Source organism: Kogia breviceps, chromosome 18, assembly GCF_026419965.1.
Source record: "Kogia breviceps isolate mKogBre1 chromosome 18, mKogBre1 haplotype 1, whole genome shotgun sequence".
NCBI classification, from domain to species: domain Eukaryota; kingdom Metazoa; phylum Chordata; class Mammalia; order Artiodactyla; family Physeteridae; genus Kogia; species Kogia breviceps.
In genome coordinates, this window is record NC_081327.1 from 23,214,953 (window position 1) to 23,241,696 (window position 26,744).

The window sequence follows — 26,744 nt, forward strand, 5'->3', positions numbered from 1 at the left end:
ATTGAATCCCCTGCTCCTGAGGCTGCAGGGAGAAATTTCCCTTTTCTTCTTTGTTCGCACAGCTCCTGGGGTTCAGCTTTGGTTTTGGTCCCACCTCTACATGTAGATTGCCTCAGGGCATCTTTTCCTCTCCCAGAGGGGAGTGGGTTAAAGTAGCAGCTGATTAGGGGGCTCTGGCTCACTTAGGCTGAGGAGAGGGAGGGGTACAGAATGCAGGGCGAGCCTGCGGCAGCAGAGGCCAACAGGACCTTGCAACAGCCTGGGGTGAGCCGTGTGTTCTCCCAGGGAAGTTGACCCTGGATCATGGGACCCTGGCAGTGACAGGTTGTACAGGCTCCCGATGCGGGGAGGTGTATATAGTGACCTGTGCTTGCACACAGGCTTCTTGGTGGCTGCAGTAGCAGTGTTAGCGTTTCTTACCCATGTCTGATGTCTGCGCTGATAGTCACAGCTCGCACCATCTCTGAAGCTTGTTTAGGTGGTGCTCTGAATTCCCTCTCCTCATGCACCCCTAGGTAGTTCCACACTTTTTCCCAGACTCCTTCTAGTCTAGCTGTGGTGCACTAGCCCCCTCAGGCTGTATTCACGCAGCCAACCCCAGTCCTTTCCCTGGGATCTGACCTCTGAAGCCCGAACCTCAGCTCCCAACTCCCACCCTCCCCGGGGGTGGTGAGCAGACAAGCCTCTCAGGTTGGTGAGTGCTGGTCAGCACTGATCCTCTGTGCGGGAATCTCTCCACTTTGCCCTCTGCACCCGTGTTGCTGCACTCTCCTCCGTGGCTCCAAAGCTTCTACACCCCCACCACCTTTGTCTCTGCCAGTACAGGGGCTTCCTAGTGTGTGGAAACTTCCTCCTTCACAGCTCCCTCCCTGAGATGCAGGTTCCATCCCTATTCTTTTGTCTGTGTTTTTTCTTTTTTCTTTTGCCCTAACCAGGTACATGGGGAGTTTCTTGTCTTTGGGGAAGTCTGAGGTCTTCTGCCAGTGTTCAGTAGGTGTTCTGTAGGAGTTGTTCCACATGTAGATGTATTTTTGATATATTTGTGGGGAGGAAGGTGATCTCCATGTCTTAGTCCTGCACCATCTTGAAGCACCCCCAGGAATGCTTTTTCAAGAAATTCTTTCTACCAGTATTCTCTAATGTTCCTTTGAAATGTATAAATAATTCTTTTCTAAACAGAACAATTTATACTGAAATGAAAAAATGAACAGGGCTGCAAACGAATTAGAAAGAATAATCTCTTAATTTGTTATTATAAACTTGTTTTTATGAAAGGACTTCGTTAGGCAAGGTGATAGAGAGGGAGATGAATTTTAAGTGGTCATGGCTATAGTTAATACACAGTAGTTTGCCAGGTGGGCAGAGGTTCTTCATCTATTACCTATTGTAATACTCCTTCACTGGATGTAATATGACAATAATATAAAATGACTAATTTTTATCCATGTCACCAGAAATGCTTTGTTCAGGTGAGTGCTGCCCCCTTCAGAGGGCCACTTAGGGAGGCTCTGCCCTAGCCTAAGGGTACTACCATTGCCAAGAATATTTTGACCTCCTCTTTGGAGATGTTTTCAGGGCTTTTTGCGCATTAATTTGAATGTCTGCCATGGTTCTAAAATGTCATCCTTTGAGGATGGATTTAATATTTTAGAAATGGTCAAAAGGTCCAGACTTATAAATAATACATTGGTTTCAGTTAAACACCAGCAAGGGCCATAAAGGAACGTAACTGAGTTTTTTCGTATGACTAGAAAACTAATTCTTGAAAGAATTCCAGAGGAGAATTCCAGATATCTTTGGTGTTTGGAAGTGTTAGTAAAATAATAAACTATTCTCATGAGTGAACAGCTTTGACGACCTATTTATCTGAAAGTTAAAAATTATGGTGTGTTGATTAAAAAAACAAACAAAAAAAGGGTGGTCTTACAGACATGATGCACAAGCTGGCAATCACAGCAGTGGGCCCGGGCCCTATTCCTGTCTCACACGAAGTTTATGATATTCTTTAGGGTTTTCCACAGTATCTTAGAGTAAACACTTTATAGTATATGCTCACCCTTTAAAATCCGTGTAATGTTAAAGTAGCAAAATTTTTACGGATAAACATTGAATTTCAAATAAATATTAATGTTTTAAAAAGTTTTTTGTCTTTATGCTCCAAATAACCGCTTGTCCAGTGTGAGAAATAATGTAATGAATGTTGTAATGAATATATTTAAAATCCCTTGAATCAGATCTTTTAGTATTCAGTGGTAGATCATTGATGCATTGAGGTGGTAGTCTGTGTATTACACTTTAGGCTTCATTATATTGAAAGAGTGATGTTCAGACTATTCTCTGTGTATCGTAGACCTTTTCACTGGTTTTAGACACAAATATTCCTATTGATTGATGCGTGAAGAAAGAAGAAAATTTTAGGGAAATCTGTGTAGTATTATTAGAAAAATTAAGTTTAATGTGGGATGATATTACAAAAAGTCTTCTGTACCACTGTATTAGAATGTTGGTTTTTCTCCCTTTACATCATCCACAAACTTTCTAGTCTTAAAATAATTTTTAGTTTCTACCAAGAAATATTTTTAAATGAGTTGGTCACAGGGGGAAGATGGATTTTTTTTCTCTTCAATGATATTGAATAGTAGATAATGGGCTTAATGTTTAAAGTGGGGATTTCTTAGCTCTAAGCAATCGCTCAGGGTTATAATTCTTCATTTAAGATTACACAGTATCTCATTTGTAAAGCTTCCACAGACTAATCCTATTAAAAATAGCTTCCTCTATGGCTCTACATATTTGCATACTGTCTCTTTATTGATTCATTTAAAGGTGTTAAATGTTGTTAAAAGAGATTATGTACACATTGTTGGCTAACATATAACATATTCTGTCAAATTAGTTTTAAAGTAAAGAAGCTTTTCCCACATTTTTCACTGGGAATTTCTGAAAAGAGTCTAATTTTCCTATCGTATTGGACAACTTTCTCTCTTTCTGCTTTGTAATCATTGTAGTTTTTGAAGGGAAAATTTGAGGAGGATACTGATTTGTTATATTTTAAATATTTATTTTTAAACTCCATAGGTTATCCTGTCATACCAAAGTACTACTCTGTGCCAGCTGATTTTGTAGAATATGAAAAAAGAAACCCTGGTAGTCAGAAGCGATTTCCTAGCAACTGTGGCCGTGATGGAAAACTGTTTCTATGGGGACAAGCCCTTTATGTCATCGCAAAACTCCTGGGTAAGTGAAGAAGATTGGGAACAGTTTTTTTCTTATTATCGAGTCTTTAGAAATAAGTATGTCTTTGTTGACATTGACATTCTTTTTGGATGTGGGTGGTGTTTCATGCTGTTAAGAGGTCTTGGGGGAGTTTCTTAGCATGGAAAAGTACATTAATATGTCTGTTGCACTGAATGATGATGGATGTTTCTGGGAAGAAAGTCAAATAGGTGTGAGTACCACTATGGTCATTTTGGGCTGCATTCAGCTTAGTAGATAGTGTGCTAGCAGAAGGCTATGGAAACTGAGTCTCTTTTATAAATGGAATACAATTGTGATTTAGTATAACAGTCGTGCTTGGTCATACCTGTAGTAAACCACTTGCCAAAAGGAATCAGGTGTCTCAAAGTTCTCTTCTTTCCAATAAATACATGTTGGCAGTTTACTCAGTGAGGTGGAGGCATAATGGAGCCATTATTCATAATTCTTTGAAGAATTGTTTTTCAGCTCCTAAAACTTCAGCTGAAGTATCTTTGGATACATTGAAATGAAGGTTAATTTAATGCACACAAAAGAGCATTATGTACCTTGCTGTACCATTCCTTGCTAAAATTTTTAATATTTTTAGCATTTCCATCAAAAAGGTTATCATAATAGTCAGAATTCTTTTATGGCAAACAGATTGTGAAACAAGCTGACTGAAAATACTGTACCTGCACTAAAAGAACTGCTTACTGTGTGAAATACTGTTATTGTCTTTGTTGTTCTTAGTATTACTGCATTAAAGCTAAATTTGTTTGTGCTGTAGGAATAATCATCTTTGGATCTTTTTTACATTCCATTAGGGAAGAATATTTCAAAGTCCAGATTTCCAGTTCAAGCTTTACACAAATGATATATAAGAGCAGACAGAAGCTATTCAAAGAAGAGAAAATTAAGTTAATGCTGTCTTCAGTTTGTTCATTTCCTGACTATGTTTTCTGCATCTCCATATATACTTAATGCTAATTTAAGAACCTGTAGAAAATTTTCTTCTTTAAAGGGACAGCTCTTTGGTTAGGAGTTGATATTATTTAAGCAGGTTTTGCTTTAAGATTTTCCAAAAGAAAAAAATAACATACATAAGGTAGTTTTCTTAGAATCAAGCCAAGTCGGTAAGGTCATCTCTGGTTAGAATTTTATTTCCATCTTATTAGCATGAATACAAAGAAGCCTTGTTGATAACCAGCTAAATAAAACATATTTTGGCGGAGGAGTGGTTACCCTATCTAAGGACAAGAATTTTAACATCAGAATCGTAAGTTTCTCTATACTACACTTGGAAACAAATGAGCATGATGAAATTTTTCTGTGAGTCTGAGACTGAAAACTGGTACCTGGGATATGGGATTTGAGATCTAAACCTTCATCCTGCTTTTTGCTGTATATCCAGCTTGGGGTTGATACAGCTAGAAAGATTGCTATTTGAATAAAGCCTCTGGATAAAATCAAGGCTAATGAATTGAGAATGCAGAATTGACCATATTCTACACAAGCAGATTGAGCTTTAAAAGAAAAAGATTGAAAACAATATCAGTCAGTAACAAAACATCGGACCTTCCTTACTCCAAAATAAATGTATTGAATGTAGACAAATTTTGAGTGTAGATAGCATTTTCTTATGTTAAGACCAGAGTGAACAGAAATAATCCAGGTCATGCCTTCATCTCTGTTTCATGACCATTTTGAATAAGAAAGAGCCATCAAAGAAACAGTTTCTCTTTTACCTGCTGCGCTTCTAAAAAGGCAGTAGAGGACACGAGTAGGTGTTTTGCAGACTACGAAACCACATACTACCTCCTGCTAGAAAAAGAGATGCTGCATATTAATTAGCACTCTGACCTAGCTGTGTGTCATCTGGTTAACAACTCACTGGTTAAAATGAATAAGGTCTCAGAAGATTGAATCATTTAGTTGCTCTTGACTATTGTATAACTGTCCCCTCATCCCAAGAACCATCAAACTTCTATGGATGTTATTAAGATTCCACACACCACGTTTACTAACAAAGTCTTATTTATTCATTAAAGGAGCTTCAGTTGGATATCTGCTTAAAAACATTTTGTGGGCAGTTAATTGGAATTACATGAGCATAATAGAACAGTAGATCTTTAAAAATATTCTGTAATGTATGGCTTTCACTAATTCAGTCCAGTTTGTAGTTGGTAAAATTTAATAATATTTTGCTCTATGTATGCCTTAGTTAATAATTATACAACAAAACTATGTGACTTTTATGTTAGAGCAAAAAGACTCAATATGCTGTTTCCTGGCCCAAGGCCTGAACTACCCATTGTGTTCTTAGAAAATAGTTAATTATTACAGTAATTTTTGTTTTTAGAAAATTTAGACTTTTAGAAAATCAGTGTTTGCTATAAAATAGGTAAATAAATCATAAGGAACTACCATGTGAAAAGGGCTTCCATGCTTATAGTACAACAGCAGTTGAAGACGTTGCCCTCATTCTGGTCAGTGCCCCATAAAAAATGCTCCATCTCAGAAATCTCTTTTAGAATTTAGTGTTAGGAAACACTGTCTTCCCTCACTGAACTAGTTTTCTTCCTTGAAACTGCAAATACATTATTTTTATTGTAGAACAACTTTATTGAGGTAAAATTACATACATTTCACCTACTTAAAGTTTACAGTTCAGTATTTTATAGCATATTCACAGAGTTGTGCAACTATAACCACAATCAATTTTAGAATATTGTCATCAATCCCCCCCCAAAAAAAACCCTATACTCGGGCTTCCCTGGTGGCGCAGTGGTTGAGAGTCTGCCTGCTGATGCAGGGGTCACGGGTTCGTGCCCCGGTCCGGGAGGATCCCGCGTGCCGCGGAGTGGCTGGGCCCGTGAGCCGTGGCCGCTGGGGCTGCGCATCCGGAGCCTGTGCTCCGCAACGGGAGAGGCCACGACAGTGAGAGGCCCGCGTACCACAAAAAAAAAAACAAAACAAAACAAAAAAAAAACCCTATACTCTTTAGCAGTCACTCCCCACGTATCCCTAATCACTTCATCCTTCCCCCTAGCACTAGACAATCATTACCTATTCTGGACATTTTATATACCTCAAATCATATAATGTATGGCCTTTATGACTCACTTTTTTCACTTAGCCTGTCTTCAAGTTTCATCAATGTATTAGCACTTTGTTCCCTTTTTTTTTTTTTTTTTTTTTTGTCTGCACCGCGCAGCATGCGGGGTCTTAGTTCCCCTACCAGGATCGAACCTGTGCCCCCTTGCAGTGGAAGCGTGGAGTCCTAACCACTGGGCAGCCGGGGAATTCCTGCACTTCATTCCTTTTTATGGCAAAATAACATTCCATTGTATGGATATACCCACCTTTGATTTATCGATTCATCAGGTGATGGGCATTTGGGTTGTTTCCACTTTTTGGCTATTATGAATGATGCTGCTCTAAACTTTCATGAACAAGTTATCGTTTGACATATGTTTTCATTTCCCTTGGGTATATACCTAGGGGTGGAATTTCTGAGTCATATGGTAACTCTGTGTTTAACATTTGGAGCGCTTCTAGACTATTTTCCAAAGTAGCTGTGCCATTTTACTTTCCAACCAGGAGCGTATGAGGGTTCTAATTTCTCTACATTCTCGCCAACCCTTATTCTTGTCTGTTTTTTGATATTAGCTATCCTTATGGGTATGAGGTGTTATCTCACTGTGGTTTTGATAAGCATTCCCCAAATGACTAATGTTGTTGAGCATCTTTTCATGTGCTTATTGGTATATCTTCTTTGGAGAAATGTCTATTCAGATACTGTGGCCATGTTTAAATTGGGTTATTTGTCTTTTTATTGTTAAGTTGCAAGAGTTCTTTATATATCCACGATACAGGCCCCCTACAAGATACGTGATTTGCAAATATTCTCTCCCATTCTGTGGGCTGTCATTTTGCTTTCTTGATGGTGACCTTTAAAACACAAAAGCTTATTGCTTTGGCAAAGTCCAATTTATCTCATTTTTTTCTTTTGTTACTTATGTTTTGATGTAATTTTGTCTAACACAAAGTGACAAAGATTTACTCTTAATTTTCTTCTAACAGTTTTATATTTTTAACTATTACATTTAACTTTTTAAATCTATTTTGCATTTATTTTTTGTAGGTGGTGTGAAGAAGAGGTCCAGCTTCATTCTTTTACCTTTGTATATTCACTTATCCCAGTACTTTGTGTGGGGGATATTCTTTTCCCTGTTGAATTGTTTTGGCACCCTTGTCAAAAATCAGTTGACCATAATGTAACGGTTTCTTTCTGGACTGATCAGTGGATCAGTCTGTTCCACTGATCTCTGTCTTTATGCCAGCACCATGTTGTCTTAATTACTATAGCTTCTTCCTTTCAATCTGGATGCCTTTTATTACTTTTTCTTGCCACATTTCTCTGACTAGAACCTCCAGTACAATGTTGAATAGAAGTGGCAAGAGTAGACATCATTGTCTTGACTCCTGATCTTTGGAGCAAAGCATTCCACCTTTTACCATTGAGTGTGACATTAGCCATGGGTTTTTCATAGGTGCCCTTTTTCAGGATGAGGAAGTTCCTGTCTATCCCTAATTTGTTGACTGCCTTTTATCATGAAAGGATGTTGAATTTTGTCTAGTGTTTTCTGTGTCTACTGAGATGGTCACATAGCTTTTATGTCCTTTGTTCAATTGATATGGTGTATTACAGTAACTGATTTGGGGAGGTTAAGCCATTCTTGCATTTGTGGGGTAAGTCCCATTTGGTCATGGTATGTAATCATTTTCATATGTTACTGGATTTGGTTTGCTAGTATTTTTGTTGAGTAGTTTTGTGTCTATGTTCAGAAAAGATTTTGATTTGTGATTTTCTTCCCTTGCAGTGTCTTTGATTTTGGTATTAAGGTAATAGTGGCCTCTTAGAATGAGTTAAAAAGTGTCCCTCTATTATTTTTTGGAAAATTTTGTGAAAGATTGGTTTTAATTCTTCTTTAACTGTTTGGTAGAATTCATCAATGAAGTCCCATGGTCCTGAACATTTTTTGTGTGGATAGTTTCAGTCACTACTTGTTACACATCTGTTCATATTTTCTATTCCTCTTTGAGTCAGTTTTGGTAATGTATGTATTTCTAGGAATTTGCCCATATCATCTAGGTTATCTAAATTGTTGGCATACATTTTTTCAGAGTATTCTCTTGTAATCCTTAAGGTTGGTAGTAATGTTCCTAGTTTCATTCCTGATTTAGTAATTTGAGTCTTCTTTCTTTATTTCTTGGTCAGGCTAGCTAAAGGTTTGTCAACTTTTGAATTTTTCAAGAATGTACTTGGTTTCATTGATATTCTGTATTGTTTTTCTATACTCTATTTCATTAATTTCCACTCTTAATTTCCTTCCTCTTGCTTGCTTTTGATTTAGTTAGCTGTTTTTCATCTCCTGTCTTAATGTAGAATATAGATTATAGACTTGAGAATTTTCTGTTTTATTTATTTATTTATTTATTTATTTATTTATTTATTTATGGCTTCGTTGGGTCTTCGTTGCTGCGCGCAGGTTTTCTCTAGTTGCGGCAAGCAGGGGCTACTCTTCATTGCAGTGAGCAGGCTTCTCACTGCAGTGGTTTCTCTTGTTGCGGAGTATGGGCTCTAGGCGCGAGGGCTTCAGTAGTTGTGGCACACGAGCTCAGTAGTTGTGGTTCCTGGGCTCTAGAGCACAGGTTCAATAGTTGTGGCGCATGGGCTTAGTAGCTCAGTGTCATGTAGGATCCTCCCGGACCGGGGATCGAACCCATGTCCCCTGCATTGGCAGGCAGATTCTTAACCACTGCTCCACCAGGGAAGTCCCCAAATTTTTCTGTTTTAATATAAACAATTACAGTTGTCAATTTCCCTCTGAGCATTGCTTTACCTAAATCCCCTAAGTTTTGGTATGTTGTGTCTTCTTTTTCAATCATCTCATCAGAAAGTACATTAGAAAGTATTTTCTAATTTCCCTTTTCATTTCTTTTCTGACCCATTGGTTATTTAGGAGTGTGTTGTTTAATTTTAGTATGTTTGTGAATTTCTGAAACTTCTTTCTGTTAATTGATTTCTATTGTGGTTGAAATCAATTTCAATTGATTCTATTTGAATAGAATTCTATTCTATTTGAATAGAATTCTATTTCTAAATTCTGGTATTTCATTCTATTTTGGTTGAAGTATACACTTTGTATGATTTAAATCCTTTTAAATATACTGACGCTTATTTTATGCCCTAGCATATGAAAGATATTACATGCACATTGAGAAGGATGTATATTCTGCTCTTGTTGGATGGAGTGTTCTATAAACATCTGTTAGGTCTAGTTGGTTTACAGTGTTGTATAGATACATTTTTGATCATGTCATTTCCTTTTTTTTTTTTCAGCTGATGAATTAGTTAGTCCTAAAGACATTGATCCTGTTCAGCGTTATGTCCCACTACAGAATCAACGTAATGTGAGCATGAGGTTTTCCAATCAGGTAAAGAGATATATAAAGATATTTTATTTCATAACTTAGTCTCATCCAGACATTTAACACTTAATTGAAGAAGAAATTTTATTCTGAATGGTTTTTTATTGTTCCTTCTGAGGGCAAAGCTTTTCTGTCTTCTGGTTAGTTAAGATTTACCTGTGGTAAAGGGCTATTTGTTAATGAGGAAGTATGAGTCAGATGTGTCCCACGAGATGTCTCACAGGTAAACATTTTCACCTTCACAGTGGTTGAGTTTAAGGTGTCAAATGTCTTTGAGAAGACGCAGTATGTATGGGTGGCATGGGGACAGGTGAGATGGCTCTATTACTGAAGGGAGTGGGGTTCCATGAAAGGCCCCTCGCTTGATGTCTATCCAGTGCTATGTCTCTGTGACAGGACTGAGTTGTTCTTAGTACTTAGTAACATGTCGGGTGAATAGTTAAAAATTTGTTTTTTACATTTAGTAGCTATGGATTCAGACTGTTTTGTGTCAACAGAATAAGTGTTTGCAGGATCAGCAAGATTGTTGTTGACTTGAGCAAACCCTCATGTATTAAATGATACCAGTAATGAGTACTGTGAAACCGTAGTGTGGATTGTTGAAATTGCCTGAGGAGAAAGGGAATGAACCTGAGTGTGTGCCTGGGATTCCAAGCACACACTTATGCTTACGAAATTGAAATGCTCCTTTTACTTTAAAAATATATGTATAGCACATACACACACATACACACACATAAATGCTTGTTTTAACGAGAGAAAGGGAGAGCCAACCAGCCTCAGGATGATTAGTATCAATAGATTCTCTCACACTGTTTCTCTGCTTCTTTTGCTGGTCCTCAAACAAAACATCTAGTTACTCTGAGTGGTTCATAGATGAGAAGCTTTCGGGAGATTTGTAAATAAATGTTAAGATTTTCTCAAGAACATAAGATGACTATATTAATATGTGATAGAAATTTTACACTGGCCTATTAGTTCCCATATAAGGCAGGGATTTGGCCTTTATCTTTATTTACGACTCATCTCAGTGGAATGTATTTACCAGTCAATAAAGTGGAATATATTTAACTTCATGTTACCTAGTGCTGTGACTCTGAGCCATTTTAAGACTAGTGTGTGTCACTTACATAGCATGTGTGATGCACTTCTAGGGTGATGAAATCTCAAAGCCTTTTCTTAGAATATAAAGTGACCTATTGGTCACAAGTTTGAGGTGTGGGGGCAGGAACCAGAGAACATCAAAGCACACAGCTAACAAAATCAACCATTTAAACACTTACTTCATGCTTGACCCATATAAGGAGAGCTGTAGGTTATATGTAATTTTTGACATACAGTGTTCTTGCAACTCTTTCTCTCCCACTCAAGAAGGCAGAGTACAAGTGAGTGAGAGAGAATTTTATAGAGAATTTACTCTAGGTATCTTTTTATATTGAAATCATTTTCTAATGTTGCTACTAAATTATGTGATGTACCTCCCAGGTAGAGTCATATCCTATCTAATAGCCTTGCTCTAGGGTCAGGACAGGGGCTTCTCTCCTGCAGCCATGTTGGGATTACATCCATGCATTGTATATAGTTTCTGAGAAGGAAATGATAGGAAATATTGGCAGCAGAAAATTGCCGGGAGGTGTTATTGCCCCACCCTACTGGCAGCTTGGTTGTGGTGGTATATAAAATGGTGAGGTGCCTCTTCCACTTTCTCAGCCATTTAAGCAGTAGCCAAGACCTGGCATGCCTGTATCCATTGTTGGGGCTAGATGGCTTGGCCTGGTGAAATATGGCAGTCAGACAGGGCCCTCTGCCTGAAATGCTGGTGTCAGTGCCCTCTCAATCATGATTGACCAGGTCAGATCTTGAAATTAACTGATCTGTGGGGATTGACCCTGTCAAATATCAGAAAAAGAAAGTAGAATAGTAAAGTTCAGACATTTCCTGGAAACAAGACAAATCCCTGACTTCAAAGGAAGTTGTATCTGAGGTCTCCAGGACTCACAGGACTCAGAAGCTGTTATACTCAACACTTACAGTTTATTACAAAAAAAGGAGAGAGGATAAAATTAGTGAAGGCACATGGGTAAAGTCCTGAGGAAACCAGGCACAAGCTTCCAAATATTCTCTCCCAGTGGAGTCATGTGAGACAGTTACCCAGGAATGATGTGTGACTACATATGCAAAGTGCTGCCAGCTAGGGAAGCTTGCTCAGGCTTGAGCATCCAGGGTTTTTATTGGGGGTCAGTTGTGTAAGCATGTAGCACCTGCATGATTGACTGCAGTTATTGAAGCTCTAACCCCCCCAGAGAAAAAGCAGATGTTCACCGTAAATCACATTGTTAGCATAAACCATCTAGACAAACTGGAACAGTATGGCCCAGCGCCTCAGGCATGCAAAAACACTCTTATCTGACAGAACATTCCAAGAAACTGGAAAACCCCTCCTGAAAGCATGCCTTTCTTGGGAATTTTCAAGATTTAAACAACCCAGGCCTGCTGGGCCAGCTTATTCCTTCACAGAAGGGTTATGGCAGAAGGAAGTCTTCCAGAATCTAGAGAGCTGTGAGTGTGCCAGAACTGTAGAAAGGTCCACTCCTTCAAGTGTGCATGGGGCTACTGGCACATTGCAAATCCAAAACATTGAGGACTGAATTGGCAGCTGTTGATTTTCTTAACATTACCCTTAGCAAATTTATTTTTGGAAAAGGGAAGTACTTTTGTATCCGGGGTTAAGGCTGAGGTTGGAAAAGGGTATCAGCTGGGATGACCCTCCTCACTACTCTCTCACTAGTCAGAAGTTGCTGTTTTCTCTTGATGTTACCTGGAGAATAAAATTCCCTTTTATAAATAAAGTTTAGAGGAGTAGAAAGACATGCATTGTTAGCAGTAGCAGATATACTTTATAGTATTGTGAGATTTTGACCAAAAGAAAACAAGAAAACTTTTGCAGACCTTAGAATGTATGATCCTAGAGACCAGAGACCATGTTTTATTCACTTTTGTAGCTTCAGTATCTGTCATAGTACTGTAACACCTGTTATATAGGAGGTTCTCAGGGTTTAACTTGAATGTTTGAGTGTGCTTGATGATACAGGTGGGAGGAAGGTATGTCATGGAAAATCATGGACTTATGCAAATATCTCTAAATCTATTTCTCTAATTTTGACCTCTTTCCTAATATTTAAACTTGAATTTCCAACTACCTGGTGATCGTCTCTCCACAAATCTAGTCTTTAAAACCCAACATTTCTGGATGTATACGTAACTCCGTCTCATTGAGTTGTATACGTTATATATGTACAGCTTTTTATATGCAAGTTATATCTCAATAAAGTGGCTTAAAATTTTTTTTAAATGAAACCCAACTTTTCTAATGCCAAATTTATCTTCTCTCTTCAAAGTAGCTCTTTTCTCCATAGTCCCTACCTTGGATAAGGACCATCTTCAATACTCCTTTCTCATGCCAGTAGCTCTTACATTCAGGTGGTTATCATATTGGCTCTGCCTTCAGAGTAGCATCTACATTTGTCTCTTCATATTTATCCCCACTGCCATGTACCACTCAGACTTCATTACTACTCAATGGCATGGTTTTAATAATCTCTGTCTGTCTTCAGTCTCTCCTCCTGTTTATTCTCTGTGCTTGAGAACACATGGTCTTATAAAGTATGGATTCATTTGTGTTGTTTCCTGAAAACCTTCCATGACACTCTACTGCCTACAGGGTAGAGTCTAAATTCCATATCCTCATACAGCCACCTCATTTCTGTGTTTTTCACTTTATCTTACAATTTCTCCAAATTTCTCCCAACCATCCCTGTACTACGATCTCAGCCAATTTGCTGATCTAATATTACAGCTCACCCTCACCCACTCTCAGGCCTCCACTCTTAGTACAACCTTCATCCTGAAACCCTGGCCTCTTTTTCAGACAGGATCCTTTAAGAGCGTATACAGTTCCTCTTCCTTTAACTGCATATAAAAGTTACATAGATGCATTTTGTAAAAGTGAAATAATATAGAGGAGATACAATGCAATTACATTGTTACATTTGGTAGTATTAACTAGTCTGTAATTTCCCCATTTCCAGAAAAGCCGTTCTTTTTTTTTTTTTAAACCAGATCTGTCTTCTAAATTTTTGAATAATATAAATGTAACCCTTAAAGAAAGTCATGAGGTAAAAGTCTATTGTGCTTAAAACTCCTTTAAATATTAAAAACAATATTAATATCAAGAAGTGGGAGACAGATCTAATAAATTATTATAAATCTATGCAGGGATTAAAAAGAATGTGGTAAATTGACATAAAATGGCACAAGAAGTGGATTGTAATAAATGCTCAGTAAACATAAAGTAAAGGGTAGATCACAGAATGGTAGGTTAAGAATAATCATATTTTATAAAATAAGCTATTTATGAGTACATGTTTTATCATACAAAACTGGCTAGTTCTGGGAAAGGGAGGAGGTGATCATAAAGACTGACTTTTTGAACTTTTTTCCATATAATATACACTTGTATCTTTTGTGCGTGCTGTTGGTTTGTCGTATACTGGTTTGCATTACTACTTTTTTAATAGACCATTTAAAATTATTGCAAAATATTCAAATATAAAATGCCAAGCAGTACAGTAAAAAAAAAAAAAAGTCTATTGTGCTTATCCCAACTTCTACCATTTCATCGTTCTTTCCTTTCTGAATGTCCCTGCCTTCTTCTGTTGTCATTTTCTTTCCGTTCGCATAGCTTTCTTTTTTTTTTTTTTTTTTTTTTTTTTTTTGCGGTATGCGGGCCTCTCACTGTTGTGGCCTCTCCCGTTGCGGAGCACAGGCTCCGGACGTGCGGGCCTAGCGGCCATGGCTCACGGGCTTAGTTGCTCCGCGGCATGTGGGATCTTCCCGGACCAGGGCACGAACCCGTGTCTCCTGCATCGGCAGGCGGATTCTCAACCACTGCGCCACCAGGGAAGCCCCACATAGCTTTCTTTAGGCATTATTTATGAGTAGGTCTTCTAGCAACAAATTTCTTAGTTTTCCTTTGTTTAATAATGTCTATTTCCTTTTCATTCCAAAGGCTACTTTCATTAGATGCAGGATTCCTGATTGACAGTTGTTTTCTTTCAGCACTAAGAATGATTGTGTACTTCTTCTGGCCTCCATAGTTTCAGACGAGAAATCCCTTGCCAATTCAAATTTGTGTTCTTCTACAGATAATATGCCATTTCTCTTGGCCTAAGTCTCCTTATGCCACTAGGTGGACCGCCAGGAGATAACAAACTCAGCTGATGTAGGTGTATCGGCCCACTTGCTGGTTTCCCAGTGGTTGGGTAGTCTTGGCACTGCTGAGAAGCTGCTGCTGTAGGCTGCTCAGAATTCCATGCTGGTGCACTGGTTGTGGAGTGGGCGTTGGGATGGCCCTTGGAGCTTTATTGCTGCTATCCTAGGTGAATTGGACTGTGCACTAAAGCCTGATTTGTGGAGCAGGGGTCAAGACAGTTCACTGGAGCTTCTTTGCTGATGCTACAGTCGTGTTGGCCCATCAAGTGCCCTGGTTGTAAAGCAGAGGTTGGGTGGGCCCACTAGGGATTTGAAGGTGCTGCTGAAGGCAGATTGGCCAACTAGTACCTCAAGTAGAGGAACTAGGGTTGGATCTCCCCACTTGGTCGCTGTTGTGGTTCTTGTTTCCCAGTCCTTTGACCAGAGAGAACAGACTTTTATTGCTTTTGTGTTTATTTGTTTGTCTACACTTGATGGTTGTTTCAGGCTGCAGGCCTCTACAGTGCTCAGCCCAGTGTGTATGGGATCTTAAGAATCTCACCACTTTGCCATTCTTCAAGTCCTGGGGTTGGTTCTTAGCCAGCCAAGTCTACTGCCTTCTTTCCAGCTCTCAGAGCCCTTGACTCATTATTCACTGAATTATTTCCAGGGTAAATAATTGTATTTAGAGCAGGAGGGAAAACTGAGTCCAGGCTATCTTGTTCCTTCTTGCTCCTTTTTTTAATGGATAATTTATCTTCATAAGTCTTTCTATGAATAAAAATTAAGAGTTAAGATCTCTTCTGTTCCTTGAATAGTCTTTAAAAATAATATTTGCTATCACTTATTGAACATTTATTTTTTAATAAAAGCTTTATTGAAATATAATTTACATCCAATACAATTCACTAATTTAAAGTGTACAGTTCAATGGTTTTTAGTATATTCATCACAATAAATTTTAGAATATTTTCATGACCCCAGTCACTCTCCACTTTCTTCAACCTTTCTCTCTCTCCCTACCCCAGCCCTAGGCAACTACTAATCTACTTTCTGTCTATATGGATTTTCCTATTCTGAGTATGTCATATAATGTGTGGTATTTTGTGACTAGATTTTTTCACTCCACATAATGTTTTCAAAGTTCATCAGTGTTGTAGTATGTATCAGTATTTCAGTCCTTTTATGACTAGATAACATTTCATTGTGTGTGTATACCACTTTATTTATCCATCCATCTGGTGATCGACATTTGGGTTGTTTCCACTTTTTGGCTATTGTGACTAATGCTGCCATGAAGTTTTGTGTACAAGTTTTTGTGTGACATGTTTTCATTTTTCTTGGATATAATGGAATTGCTGAGTCATATGCTAATTTTATGTTTAACATTTTGAAGGACTGCAGGCTGTTTTTCAAAGTGATTGCACCATTTTGCACTCCTACCAGCAATGTATGAGGGTTCCAATTTCTCTACATTCTTGTCAACACTTGTTATTATCTGTCTTTTTGATTATAGCCTTTTAGTGTATAAGAAGTTATATATCATTGTGGTTTTGACTTGCATTGCCCTAGTTACTCTAGTTACTAAAGTCATTGAGCATCTATTCATGTATTTTTTGGGGATGTGTATATGTATCTCTTTGGGCACATGTCTTTTAAGATATTGTGGCCATTTTAAAATTGGGTTCTTTGTCTTTTTTATTATTGTGTTGTAATAGTTCTTTATGTGTTCTACATATGAGTTCCTTCTATTATTTTGAAATATTTCCTCCCATTTGGTGAACTATTATTCCAATTTCTTGATGGTGTCATTTGAAGCACAGACAATTTGCATTTTGATGAAGTCTGATTTATCTTTTTTTTTTTTTGCTGTGCTTTTGGTGTCATATCTCAGAAACCATTGTCTAATCCAGGGTCACAAAGATTTCTGCCTGTGTTTTCTTCTAATAATTTTATAGGTTTAGCTCTTACATTTAGGCCTCTGATGCATTTAAGTTAATTTTTGTACATGGTATGTGGTAGGCATTCAGCTCCATTCTTTGTATGCAGATATCCAGTTGTCAGAGCACCATTTGTTGAATTTCCTGAGTGATCTTTTTCTTTTTTATTATTGTGATAAAACATGCATTACATGATATTTGTCATTTTAACCATTCATAAGTGCACAATTCAGTGGCATTAAATACATTTGCAATGTTGCATAACCATCACTGCTATCTATACCCAAAACGTTTTCATCTTCCTCAACAAAAACTCTGTACCCATTAAACAATGACTCCCTCTACTCCCCTCCCTCCAGCTCCTGGTAACCTCTATTCTACTTCTGTCTTTATGAATTTGTCTATTCAGGGCACCTCATATAAGTGGAATCATGCAATATTTGCCTTTCTATGTCTGGCTTATTTCAGTAAGCATAATACCCAAGGTAATTTTTGTGTTTTATTAATGTGGTATTTCTCTTTCTTCCTGTTGGTTATTTTTCACATACCTGGTGAACCTCATTTGTTCAATTGTGTATTAGGTGATAGATGGTCTGATTATTCTCAGTGTATTAAGTTTTCCCCTCCCCCTGTCCCCCAGTGCCAACAGGGAGTGAGGAAGACGTGATTGGGAGTTTTGTCTCTTGAGGATCCAGTGGGGAACAGACAAGACCCTCATTACCCTTGCCAAATGCCAGAATGTGAAGGGCTTTACTTTGAGGAAGCTATTGCCAACACTAAAAGCATTAACTCACGCCAAGCAGTTTGCTCAGTATGTTAAGAGAAAAACCCCATTTTATTGTTTTATTGCTGACTGTGGCTCCTCGTGTGGGGCCTCAGGCCAGCCACTGTGGCCTTTATCAGTTCTGTGTCACATCCCACTTCTCCTGTCCAGTGCTTCTGCAAACGAAGTACCCTTCTGGGGCCCCTCTATTTGGTGGATCAACTCCCATACCTGTGGCAGCATTATGGTGATGCTCTAAGTGGTATAGTTTGGTTATATAGGCTTCCTCTGCTCTGCTTTCTTCATTAATGCACTTCTGTTTGCCATCTTTTACACTAGAAATGTGCTGAAATATCTGATTTGATGCCCCTTTTTTCTTTTTCTCTTTATTGTTATGGCTTTAGTCTTTTTTATTTTTAGCATCTATATGGTCATTTCTGTGGGGTCTGGAGAGGAATGAGAATTGAGTGTGTGTGCTAACACCACTCTCTAGAACTAGAAGCCCAGGCCTCACTTAACCATGCTTGAGTCTTCTCTCATTGTTTCTGTTAAATATCTTGTTCTCCAGCCACACTCTGTGCTTCTTCAGATCTTGGTTGATGAACCTAACACTGGGATTTGAGCAGAGTAGATGTTTACTGAACAGTTGTGATAGCTCCAAGTAGATGCAAACCAAGTAAATTAAATGCCAGAATTATTAAAATTGGTAAAGAAACATGTGAAGGAGAATAATTTATACCAAACTGTTATTTAATCTGTTCTTTAGTCTTGTAGATAGGGTAACAATGCCTGTTCCGCTTACCCCTACTTTCCTATGTCACGTTTGATTTGGAAAAGATAAATTATACAAAAGATCATATTATCGAATCGTCCTATAAATTACTCCCTGAAAACAAGTCTTATGGGTTTAGAAGGCTGCTTTCCTATAACCCTTTGCATACACCATGTTATAACACTTGTCATGCTATTGTAATTGTTGTTTTACATGCCTGCCTCTCTGGCAGGGGTACTCAGAGTAGGGAATGTGTCTTATTCTTTTTTGCCTTCTGTCAGTCTAGTTTGGTATTTAACAGGGCTAGAGAAAGGAAGTGAGAAAAATAGAAAACCGCCATTGATTGTGCTTCTGATGATTATAGGCATTGTACGAACTGTTTTATATGTATTATGTCTGATTTTAACACTTTTCTGAAATAAATACTATTATACCCACTTTACAGATAGATAATGCAAATCTCAGAGATTTTTCCAAGGTCACACAGTTGTCAAGTGGCAGAACCAATATGAAGGTGTTAACTGAAGAAGAAAAGGAGGAAGGGATGTCAAGCATGAAAGCAATGATTTTCATAATAGTATGAAGGAGTTAAAAGAGGAAATATTTTGCTTCCTGGACAGCCTGGCTCAATATCACATCACAGAAAAATAGTTTCACCTGTGCCTTAGGAGACTGAGAGGCTTGTGGAAATGATCTGAAAAATTAAGTGGAAAGACGTTACATCAGTACAAAATGTATGCTGGGATACATTATATATAACATTTATAATGTTAAAAGGGTCTAATTGTTACTTTCTTCTTCCCTGTTAGCACTGGGATGAGACCAAGTCCACAAGTCTAACAGTTAGTAATTTTATTAGGGAGTTCCTTCTTCCTTATCCAAAGGAAGATACTTTCCAGAGGCTAGCAAGATTCTTTATTTGAGTGTTTACTCCCCTTCTTCTTTCACCCTAATTTGTTCCTGTTAGGGGGTCCATCATTTTCTGTTGCCTAGGTAATTCTGGTGCTGACTACCTGTTGGTTATCTGTGGATGAGACTTAGACTGTTCACACTACAGAGCCTCTGCCATGTTAATTTGAGATAGGTCACTTGGAGACTGTTTGTTTTGAGCCTTTGCTACTCATTCATATTTGGAAGAAACTGTAAGCAGCTTACTATGTCCGTTTCATGGATTCATTGTGTTCTGCATTATGGTTTTCCACTGGGTATAAGTTGACCCTAAAAAGGACATACTTTTGTAGCAACTGGGGGCTTTTTGGAGTTCTGTAACAAATGGACTTTATTTTGAAATGTATGTTATACTAATCAACATACAGAAGATTCCTGGTTTAATAGGAAAACAAACTTAATATCTTTTTAAATGTTTGCAGGATTCTTTCTGAAACTAACATATTTAACAGGCAATAGAATAAGACTAGCCAGGAACTGGATTTCTTTTCTTCATTTTTAAAGCAATTTGCAAAAAATTGAACTTGTTTCTTCAAATAGATATTGAATGCAACAGAAGTTTTACATAAATAAGCCATTCTAATATCAACGGAAAAGTCACAGGAAAAAACACTCTGATATGAAAATGCTATTTTAGCGTTCAAGAATATAAATAGTAGAGATTTCATATAGACATTCTGCCTAACAAAACAATTAAGAGCACAGCCTCTGGAGACACATTACATGGGTTTGAATCCAAGTTTGGGCAAGTTGATTAAACTCTCTGTGCCTTAGTTTCCTCACATGTGAAATCAGAATAATACCTCAAAGATTTGTTAAAGATTAAAATGAGTTAATATAAGTAAAGAGCTTAGAGCAGCCCCTAGTTTATAGTTAAGCACTCAATAAATGTTAGCTATTATTATTTGCATTTTGATAGTTTCAGTGCAGACATGGTAGTTAATTGAGGTACCCAGCAGTTAATGAAAAGAAAAGTTACAAAGTCGTGTTGTTATTGTACATGGCTCATGATGGGAATTGAAACTGTGAGGGCAGACAATTTTGGAAAGCTCAGCTTAAGGCTTAGTTCTTTGTAAGGGTACAGGTAATGCAGATGGTGGAGTAAAGGGATGTTCAAGGAAGGGCAGGACAGAAGAATCCAGCAAGAAGGTAAAACAGTGTCATTGGATTGAAAGTGTGAAAAATGTTAACTGTGAGACAGCAGTTCAAGAAAGCTGACTACCGAGTTGGCAGCGGAGAACAGCACAGCATTGGCAGAAACTCAAGTGCTGGTGTTTTGACCTTACATTGTTCACCCCTCGTGTAATCTGGGGAAGATCTCCTAACATTTATGGACCGTAGTTTTCTAATCTATAAAATTATTTGGCTGGGTTTGATTCACGAATCTCCTTCTAGCACTTTTGTTGCTGGCTTCCATGATCTGGGTTACAGGTAACCTTTGAGTAATTTTAGTACGTAGTGTGCCCAAAAGCCAGATTGTAGGGAGTTAAAGAGTGATTAAATGGTGGGAGACCATCTGTTCAGCAAGTGAGTTTGCTGCAGTCCAAGAGAGGTTATAAACCTCTCCTAATTTAGTGGACTTGGTATATAGCACTCCTAGAATATGGATATATACCTGCTTCCCTTTTTTATATTCTTGTTTCAGAACTGTTCACAGTTTTTAAAGGTTTATTAGCCTTAGGTGATTTAGGGAAATTTTGTATGAAGCTCAGTTTTATTTGTTCATTCTAATACTCTGAAATAGTGTAAGCAGTCTGAGACATAATTTCTACTTAAAGGATTAAAAAAAACTCTACTTCATTAGCTTGACAAAGAAAGAAAGTGCTTGTGTGGGACCAAAAAGCCAAATTTATCTACAAGCATGGGAATGAATTTGAGTGCTGAACAGAAGTTCTTATGATTATCATAATGAAACAAAATAAAATAGTCAAGGCCTCAGAAATGCTTCTGAAAGTCTAGCCTGCCTATGCCATAGTACCCAAAGGTTCTCTTCAGGAATACTGTCTGCAGTCTTTAAGGGAAATGAAAGTCTCCTATCAACTAGTGTTTATACCAGAGCCAATGAAAATTAAATACTTGGTCAAAAACATCCAGAACTTAGAAAAGTTAAATTTGAAGTAAAAAAAAAAAAAAGAAAAAGAAAAAGAAAGAAAAAATGAGCTTAAACAAATGTAATAGCATCTTTTTTTAAAAAAAATTTTGGCTGCATTGGGTCTTCGTTTCTGCACGAGGGCAGTGAGCTGGGGCTACTCTTCATTGCAGTGCATGGACTTCTCATTGCAGTGGCTTCTCTTGGTGCAGATCACGGGCTCTAAATGCATGGGCTTCAGTAGCTGTGGCTCGCAGGCTTAGTTGCTCCGCGGCATGTGAGATCTTCCCTGCCCAGGGATCGAATCCTTGTCCCCTGCATTGGCATGCGGATTCTTAAACACTGCGCCACCAGAGACATGTCATGCTAATTAACCCACTGAACTTGTTAAAATTAAAAGTTCCAATAATAGGCGTGAGATATAATGAAATATTTCATCTACAAGATGAAGACTTCTTATATTCATGGCTGAAATGTAAAAGAGGAAAAATAGACCCAAGCAAGAAAACAAGGTTTATTGTCCAAAATAAAGATGTACAAGGAATATTATGATCTAGTATTGCTTTAATGAATCTACTGCAAGTCTCAATTTGTGCCCCTGTTCTGATTCAACACACTGAGCCCACTTACATTCCTGGCACTTTACTCTGAGAGCAGAATCCTGTTTATTCATAAATATAAATAAATTTATGAATTTACCTGGGACATCCCTATTTCCCTTTTTTTTCTTATTTTTGAATCTACAAAAAGTTTTTAAAGGTTTGTTGATCTTTGAAGAGAAACCTATCCTTTATTTCTATTCTAACCCTCTCTTATTTAATGATCCATATTATGAGGCGCTGTCAACCAGAGGACTGGGCTTTGGGAGCCCTACTCTCTGACAGTGAGGAGCAGTGTTCTCTCACAAGGTGCTTAGAGAGTTCCAGGTGTGTTTGCCAGTGTACGAATAAAATATGAGTATTTTTGGTCAGCTACTTGAAGCAATATTTTACATTTATGGCATAATCATCATGATAGAGCAGATCATATGTGTTGAAGCACGCTTGAGAAAATTCAGTTTCACATTTATCATTTTCAGTGATACCCAAGCTTTGAATCTGAGAAGTAGACTAGCACATTTAATATGCCAATTAAAATGGATTGATCTACTTTGACAGTCTTTGGAGAAAAGGTCAATATGAAAGGAATGCTTTTTAGTCATAAAGGCTTATTTTCCAAGCTGCAAGGTTCTAAATTTAGGATGAAAGTCAGTACATATTTACTAAATCATGTACATATTTATACAGATCTGAGCTAAAAACATATACACTTGTTGGTCTCTCATTTTTCAAATTAATGAAGAAAAGGGGGTTTCATACTTTGTTTTCTGAAAATACAGTTGCATAAAATTTTGTACAAATTATTTTCCTGAAGATTAAAGAATATGAGATATATATGTAATTTTTATTTTTAAGAAGGTGATATAGTATAGTGGCTTTGCATCATACAGGCCTAGCTTATATAACACCCATTTCTTCTACTTACTAACTCAGTGACCTTGGACAGTTTAATTAATCTCTCTATGCCTCACTTTCTTCATCTATTAAATAGAGATAATACTTCATAACTCATGGTTGTATGTAATTAAGTGGTAATATTGTATGTAAAGCTCTTAACAAAATGTCTGACATTATAAGACCTAAATAAATATTATTGCTATTTTTATTTTATTCCAAATAACTTATTTTATAAAGAATATTACTTTCTTATTAATGAGAATGAGAAAAATCCTAAACAGTCTGGAGAAAAACATTATATTTTCAACATTTTGGCTATTACTATACATAGGCTTTCTTATTATGCATAGTCTTACTGGATATTCAGTTTTGCACTCGCTAACAGTTATTTATACTGTCATAGTTATTTTTCATATTATTTCTATAAAATGTTGTTTTAAATGTCTATATGATGTTTCTTTATTTGGCTATGTCCAGTTTCCTGTATCATATAATGTAATATATAGCTATATCGAGTTTCCTGTACCATATAATGTAATACCCTTTAATGTAATAATTTCTATTCTAGAAGTTTATCCTAATAAGAGCCAATTAAGATTTAATGTATACTGCATTATAGTGTTTTTAAGACTGCTGTTGTGGCTAAATGGCTTTCCGTTAAAAGGTCTCTACTTACTTATCTGTTCCTAAATGAAATATTTTATATTCCATAGTGTTCATTAGCCAAAGAAAATAAGGGGAGAGATAAGATAAAACAATTTTTCACACTTACATAAAAATGAAACTCAATTTCTAGAAACTTTCCTTCCCTAAGACACCCTTGATCTAAATGTATTGTTATAGACCTTAGCCTAGATTTGGGAATGTTTTATTTTTTAATCAAATGTGTCTATATAAACCATAAAACTACCCATAGCTCTGTAGAGAGGAGTTGATTCCTTCTTGTTTCACCGATAAAGTTCAAAATTATTTGCCATGCCATTATGTTTATTACCTGTACCTCACATACATGGTGGAATATTAAAAGTATATTAAGAGACTATTAAGATTATCAAGAGCATCTTGTTTAATTCCCTCATTTTATAGAGCAGGAAACAGATTCAAAGAGAAGTGACATGTCCGAGGTCACACAGTTACATATCCAATGCTGGAACCCAGGTGTCCTGAAGTGTGGCTTGGTGAGCCATATACACCATGGTGAAAATGGACATTTACTGCATGGTATTAAAGAAAATACTATTCAGTGACACTTATTAAAAATGATAAGGCAGACTATTCAGGACCATCACAATAGGTATACGGACCACTGCAGTCGGATTTTACAGTGGGGAAGAGAGATTGGACTCAACTCCAAATATAGCATGGGCAAGAGGGAATTTATAGCCAAGGAGCAGGGTGATGGTCAGTGGATGAAAAATTACTAAGAGGAAATTTCACAGGTCAGGGGGATTCTGGCTAAACCAGCCAACAGGATTCTTTGCTTAAGACTGGCCAGGGTGATCAGATATCACTTGGGGGATGGTAGAGGATGAGGAATCTGAACAGATACAAAGGCTGAACAAATAGATATTGATGGTGAGGGTTCTGGTTAAACTGACTAAGCAGGATTCTTGCTAAAACTGAATTTTACAAGGAAGCGCACAGATGAGCCTACAAGGAGGTTCAGGAGCCTGACGAAAGTTTGCTTAAGTGAAGAATCATTGCCAGTGGGGCTTATAGTACTAATGTCATTTTCCTGTGTCCTCATTGTCCCTTAATTATGACTAAGGTAGATAGTCTTAAGCAGCATATCTTTCATTATTGCAGCTTCCACACAGCAACTAGCATAGTGCTTCTATAGCTAGGCCAACAAATAATCAATTTATCAACCAGTCACTTACCAGTAGGAATGTGAAACCACTATTTAGTTTCTGTCATTCCTTTGTTTTCTCCTACGTTGGAATGTTTTTCATTTATTTATTTATTTTTTTTAGTACTTGAGAGTTTGACCTTAATAATCATTATATATTAAAATACTTGTATAAACTTTTATAATGTCTATTGATTAAACATTATAGTTGGACTGTTTTGCAGAAGATAAGTTAAGATTTGAATTTTGAAGAATTGGAAAGAATGTAAAGGAAGGATTAGCCTCATTAAGTAAGGAGCCATTTGAATATATTTTGAGATTATATTCAATTTAGAAAAACTAAATTTTGAGTATTTGACCTGTTAAATTTCTCTTATCTCTTTGTATGTCTTTAAGACTGTCCCTATACACATGCAAGCCATTGTTTTAATTTGGACAAGTGGGTTTTTTTTTAATTTGGAAGATATCAATAGTTGCACTTTAAAAATTAGCCCTGTATTGATAGTTTTGATTTGGCATAGATGCAACTTAACTGTCTGTTGCATTTTCTCAGATTACATTATCCTGTTGTATCCCATACTTCTTAAGAATGTTAAATTAGAAATGTCAGAATATAATGCCTAAGAAATATATTTTTTGAAAATCCCTTTCAGTGGCTTAGAAGGCCATATTCGTATAATGCATACAATTTTATATAATTTCATAAATTTTATGAATGTTCATGAGAAAATCTTCATATTTTATTCTTAATTATTTTTGTGAGCACCTTATTATTTCCTCAGTCTTATTTAAAATGTCTTCCGTTGTGGGAGTGTGTGGTTTGGAGAGCAAAAGGGACACTGTGGCATGGTCAGATAACTGAACACCAATTATGACTCTTCTATCATTAATCAGAGACTGAAGAAACTAATAAAGTTAGCCCAAGAATATGAGTTAAAGGTGGCAGTGAAGAATAAATAATCATACGTAGCAGAGCATGAGCCTTTCCTTGCACTGGGTCAAAATTGTTGAAAGTGGGAGATAGAGTTTTAAGTTCTCAGAAGTGTCTGTAAAAATAAAGGTTAAAACTAGGCTAATGGAGGTTAGGGGATTAAGAGGTACAAACTACTATGTATAAAATAAATAAGCTATAAGGATATATTGTACAGCACAGGGAATATAGCCAATATTTTATAATAACTTTAAATGCAGTATAATCTATTAAAATTTTGAATCACTGTGTTATAAACCTGAAACTAATATAATATTGTAAATCAGCTATACTTGAATAAGAAAAAACTAGACTAATGTATTCTAGTGCATGCTGAGATACCGCTAATAGTGAATGGATCTTTTCTTTTGAATCCCAGGCATTAACTCACCCAACTTTTTTCCTTCTGCCTTTATCCTGTTCTGTTTTGATATCCATTCTTTTTTCTATATGTCAACCTCTTTCCCTCTACATACTTCTCCTCAATCTATAGAGATGTTTAATTGTCCCTGACCTTAAAAAAAAAGAAAAAAATTCCTCAAGTGTGCCCCTCTGTCACGTTCCCTTCTTTCCTTCCCTTTCAAACATCTTAGAAAAATACTTGCACCATCTCCATTTCTTCAGCTTCCAGCCACTCTTTACCCTATGCAATCTGACTGCTTATACCACTGACCTACTAAAACACCTGCAAAAGGTTACTCCTGACCTCCTAATTGATAAATCCATTGATCTTTTTTCAGATTTTAGTCTGTTTGTCCTCAAAGATATTCAGCACTATTGAATACTCCCTTCTCCTTTAAACTGTGTAAAAGCATAGAAGTAATCTTTGATTCCTCCATACCTATGTCACTACTTCTCCCCTTCCCAATCCAGTCATGTCAATTCTGTTTCCTAAATATTCCTGAGATCTTTTCACTTGCTCCTTCTTCATTCCA

General features: G+C 37.0%; 1 protein-coding gene across 7 annotated transcripts in view; it reads left to right on the forward strand.

Moving 5' to 3' along the window:
* The window catches only part of PHKB (phosphorylase kinase regulatory subunit beta), a 198,475-nt gene that overhangs the window by 108,624 nt on the left and 63,107 nt on the right, over positions 1–26,744 (forward strand). For all 7 annotated transcript variants that reach the window (XM_059045655.2, XM_059045656.2, XM_067018200.1 and 4 more), the window contains 2 exons: positions 3,079–3,237; positions 9,644–9,738. In XM_059045655.2, coding sequence (XP_058901638.1) covers positions 3,079–3,237; positions 9,644–9,738 — 254 coding nt within the window. The remainder of the gene's footprint in view (positions 1–3,078; positions 3,238–9,643; positions 9,739–26,744) is intronic.